Source organism: Primulina tabacum, chromosome 6, assembly GCF_025594145.1.
Source record: "Primulina tabacum isolate GXHZ01 chromosome 6, ASM2559414v2, whole genome shotgun sequence".
Classification (NCBI taxonomy): Eukaryota; Viridiplantae; Streptophyta; class Magnoliopsida; order Lamiales; family Gesneriaceae; genus Primulina; species Primulina tabacum.
Window position 1 is genome coordinate 25,762,484 of NC_134555.1, and position 4,951 is coordinate 25,767,434.

Consider the following 4,951-nt stretch of genomic DNA (forward strand, 5'->3'; position numbering starts at 1 on the left):
GATCCTAACAACTCAATATCTTTCAAATAAAACCCATAAATTTAAGCATTTAGAGACACAATCAGTGAAACATGTGCACAATATATTATAGGAATGAAAATCTTTTGAAGCGAAGAAGATATTTATGAACAAAGGCTTAAGTTTTAAAAAAAACTAAGAGAATATATTTATGAACAAAGGCTTACGTTTATACTAAATCACACAAAAATATCCATGAAACCACAAGCACCAAATTTAACCTTGTTACATTATGATGCTCAGTTCTACGAACTTTAGGCACAGGAATTACATTAATTCACTCACTTTGCAGCATACATATATATGCAGTTGATCGATCACTTGAAGAAAGATCCACTCTCAATAGCATCCTTGTTAGCATCTCCAAGGGCAGCTTCTTTCAAGTAAGTTTCTGCCAATTGCACCCTCTTCACATTCTCCTGCTCCTTTACAAGCATGTATCCATACTCCAGTAGCTTCTCTAGTGTCATCTTCGGCTGCTCAAATTTCGGTGGTCCTTCCCTCGAGTTCACTAGTTTCCGGCCCACGAGATCGACTCCCACTTCTGAAACCCACTTTCTCACTTCGTCGTCGTACACTCTTGCCCTCACAGCACCAAAGAAATCTGAAGTTTATCCAGTTTTTTATTTGCAAATGAAAAAAATATTGGTTTTGAACAAGATTGAAGAATATGAAGGTAGCTAGCTAGCCTACCGATGGACTGGCCGGGGAAGGTGTCGACGAGTGTGACAATACACTCCAGCGCGACATTGTCGGTACGGAAAATACCGGTGCAAACGCCTATGCGGTCTTCACGTGTGGGAGCCCAGTAGAACTTCTCCATTCGCCCGTCACGGATGAGGGGAGCATACAATGTGGAGAAGTCGTTACCGGTGCAGATTATGGGCACGCGGGGGTTCTCCTCTTTGTTGTACATGCCGGGGAGCTGCACGTTGGTGGGGTTATCAGCGATGTTCATGAGCGTGGCGTTCACCATCTGGTTGTTGACGGTGTACTGAGTCGTCCCACCCATACGCCCAGCGCCGGCATCGAGATCGTTGATAAAGAGGCAGCACATCTTTCCCTTCCTGATGATGTCGGCTGCTTCACGGTACCGTTGCCTGATCAGCTTTGCGGGCTCTCCGGCGTTCCCACTTTCTAGCTCTCCGGCACTCATCATGATGGGGCTGTTCATACAAGTATTCGTCAGATTCATTTTCACATCATTCTGATGAGATATTGAGATTATGATAAGCTAGGCAACAACAAATTTTTTCTAACATACTTGATTCCCATCTTGGCAAAGACAAGCTCACACTGGAATGATTTTCCTTGACCTTTGCCTCCCCAAACGCCCAAAATAAGAGGAACCTGTCGAAAACAAAATCGTATCAACTATTATTCTTTGAACAAACATATGTAATAAGAAGATAGGTAACTGTTACTTTTTTGCAGGATCGAATTATCTATGAAATGATATATTTTAGGTAACAGAAGCATATGTAATAAACATGACTAGCTTGCATATGAGATCACCTTGATGTTGGGTAATGTCATGAAGTTCTTGGTGATGTGAACCACGACCTTGTCCATGAAAGACGGAGAAATGTAATATCCAGACATTATGTTGTCAAAGTTATATCTGGTAGCAGCGATTTTTAACACTTTTATTTGTCGTGCTAATTTAATGAATATATGCAACAATTATACATGAAATCGAAAGTGAGAATTCATCACTATTACGTTTTAAGTCCCTGGCTGAGGTACTCGTAGGAACTAAGCACGGGGTCGTGTGTTCCCATTCCGCTGGGAGCTTGAAAGAGAGCATCAACCATACCCTTTCCTCTAGTAATATCTTGTTGATCATCGGAAATATCTTCACCAAGCCCCTTCCATCTGTCCTCGGCCACGATCTTGAAACTCGAAGGCGAATTTTTAGGGACGACTGCCAAATTTAACTTCTTTAAGCTACTTCCAAAGAAGGATGAGCTGGGAACCGCAGCTCCAGCCACAGATCCATTCAAATTCACCTGCAACATTAAAATTCTTAATATAATCTTAACGACCATGTATGTTTATCATACTAGTAAAGTCAAGAAAATGCTTAAAGTTGACACTAGTTTCCATTTTGATTCAAAACTTGGACTTTAATACAATCATATGTCACACGTTAACCTTAATTAATAGTATAGATACACGGCACAAACAAAAACCACCTATAGAAAACCAAGAAATCAAAATACCGGCGCCCGGTTAACGGATCCTATGGTCGAGACTGTGGCAGCCATTGCTATAAGTGATCGAACTCTATGAGGATGCAAGATTGTGACGTAAGTACTCGAACGCAAGAGCAGTCGTAGCCACTCTGAACAGATAAGGGAAGTCGTGTGGGATAACTTATATAGTATGGGGAACTTTGAAAAATGGAGACACATTAAAATCTTGAGGATTGGGCACTGATTTCCTATTGGCCATACAATGGAGATGGCCCACAAGCCAAGTAGCAAACGAAGAGTGCATGAAAGTTTTAATCTTCAAAGTTCACAAGTTTCTGAAAATCTGAGGTTATTGTTTTTGGTTTACTCTTATCCACTTAAAATTTGGTAATTTTACTTGCCACATATTGTTTTATTGGCATTACAACGAGAATGAAAGCTAAGGAGGGTTGTGTTCTGATATCAAAATTGTGAGCTTTATCTTGATTTTCTTTTTTATGGCTTAGAATCTTGAAAACCATTGTTTTGTCTTTCCTGGGCAGCATTACGCCTCAATTAGAGATATTTCAATACAAAATAATAATATGATTTTTTATTTATTTATGCTATATATTCATATTATAATATGAATTTCTTATCTATACACTTTTAAATTAAACAGGAAACATGTAGAATTTGCTCTTTAAAACACAACAAATCATGTTGTGTACTATTTACCGAAAATTGCAAATGTTCATAATGATATTTTTCACTTTTGATCACATGATTAGTCCGTCTAATTTTAATTTTAATCCAATAAGTTATAATTTTTGTAATTTTTTATTACTATTTAACTATACATACAATATTAATATAAAGGACGAGGACCTCATAGAAACTAATTTGGCACGTCAATATGATTTTATGTCATATTTTACCGATTATATTTTATGTCATGTAACCTTTATTGTGTCTTAAAATTGGGTAAATTTATTATTATCCATCACACCTACCCCAACCATCACGTTTGTTTTAATTTGTTAAAGGATAAATAAATAAGGTGGTTTTCTTCACACATAGCCTCCCCATTTTGACATAATCCTTCCATTTTGACAAGTTGGTATAGTTAATTTTCAAATTTTAGAAAGTAAATCATAACGTACTCATCAACCCGCAGACGATGATGTAATAAACATCTTGAGCAAATTCAAATCTTCGGTCCATTAATCTTCAATTTCATGGACAGCATCTCCAAAATCTTAAGGATGTGACTGCTAAAAATTTCTTCTTCAACTAATCCATACATATTTGAAGTATCATGTGTTGATCCGGCTTTCTTTTATTTTGTTAGTTTTCATGATTAGCCCAACTAAGAAATAACAAAATTGAAAGAAAAAATTAGAACACAGACAATTTTAACGTGCTTCGGTCCAACCGGTCTACATCCACTGGGTTACGTCCATCTATTGAGCAAATCCACAAAATACAAGTAATTACAATCACAAAAGGACTTGTTCAAATTAAAGACTCCCTTCTTTTTAAATGACACCTCAATGATGAACACATTTAGTATACTTGACTTGCCGAGTACCACTCGTATTCAATATCCATCAACTCGAACTCTCTTTGATAACATGTCACTGAACTCATATGCATCACAAGCAATAGAAAAGTTCTCAAAACAAAATGATAAAGTGGAGCTGTTTGAATCTTGTTGTAGCAGTTGTCACGACATAGAATGTAACACGGTATGAACGGTTTCATTTTGGATCGATAACTTCACAGCCAACCAACAAGACAAGCTCACAACATAAAATATGATATATGCAAGAAAAATCACTCTCTCCTGAGAACTCACCTTCTTCTCCCAAATAATGTCTCAATGAGTATAGTGCATAAAAGAAACAACCAATAAATTAATTCTGAAACATTTGACATTAGAATCTCATTGGCCTCCATCGACCACACATAGTCTAGGCAATATTCAAAATGAATATGAACTTTAATAAATAGATAACTCCATAATATCCACTACAAAAAAAAGGCCAAAGACAACAGTGAAAAATCGTTGTCGTAGGTCTTTTAAAACCGTTGTTAAAGGCTCTGTGGTTAAAAAGGGCGCTCAAAGACAACGGTGAAAAACCGTTGTCGTAGACGTCTAAAGACAACGGTGGAAAACCGTTGTCGTAGGTCTTGGAAAATCGTTGTTGAAGGCCCTGTGGTTAAAGGATGCGCTCAAAGACAACGGTGAAAAACCGTTGTCGTAGTAAAACAGTTGTTAAAGGTCATGTGGTTAAAGGGTGCGCTCAAAGACAAGGTTGAAAAACCGTTGTCGTAGACGTCTAAAGACGACGGTGAAAAACCGTTGTCGTAGATGTGTAAAGACAATGGTGATAAAACGTTATCGTAGATCTTAAAAACCGATGTCGTATAGCAACGACAACGGTTTTTAACCGTTGTCTTTTATCACATTCAACAATAGTTTGTCAATGTTTTTAAACCGATGTCTTTCGCTGCAATATACAACAGTTTTACAACATTTTAAATCTGTTGTCTTTGGATTTAATTTACATCATTTTAAAACTGTTGTCTTATATATATAATCATTTTACCAAACCGTTGTATATTATATTTAAATCATAAATTGTTTAATTAATTAAAAAAATTGGGTGTGAAAATATATATCAATTAACCATTATATAAAATCAATTCAAACATCAACATATATACTTGATCAAGAACTACATGCATGATGAATT

The 4,951-nt window shown here is 36.7% G+C and overlaps 1 protein-coding gene across 1 annotated transcript; it reads right to left on the reverse strand.

Annotated features, from left to right (window-relative positions):
• Window positions 1–212: 212 nt before the first annotated feature.
• On the reverse strand, window positions 213–2,403 carry LOC142549206 (ribulose bisphosphate carboxylase/oxygenase activase, chloroplastic-like). Its single transcript, XM_075658031.1, has 6 exons — window positions 2,241–2,403; window positions 1,741–2,027; window positions 1,534–1,639; window positions 1,283–1,368; window positions 712–1,184; window positions 213–622 (listed from the first exon to the last, which is right to left on the reverse strand). The coding sequence occupies exons 1-6, from the start codon at window positions 2,283–2,285 to the stop codon at window positions 336–338; spliced, it is 1,284 nt and encodes a 427-aa protein (XP_075514146.1). The 5' UTR covers window positions 2,286–2,403; the 3' UTR covers window positions 213–335.
• Window positions 2,404–4,951: the final 2,548 nt, after the last annotated feature.

Excerpts from the sequence above, each read along its gene's own strand:
- LOC142549206 (XM_075658031.1), bottom strand. The coding sequence starts at position 2,285 with ATGGCTGCCACAGTCTCGACCATAGGATCCGTTAACCGGGCGCCG. Across the intron at positions 1,640-1,740 it reads CTCAGCCAGGGACTTAAAAC|ATATAACTTTGACAACATAA; the intron begins GTAATAGTGATG and ends CGCTGCTACCAG. Across the intron at positions 1,185-1,282 it reads TTTGCCAAGATGGGAATCAA|CCCCATCATGATGAGTGCCG; the intron begins GTATGTTAGAAA and ends TTGTATGAACAG.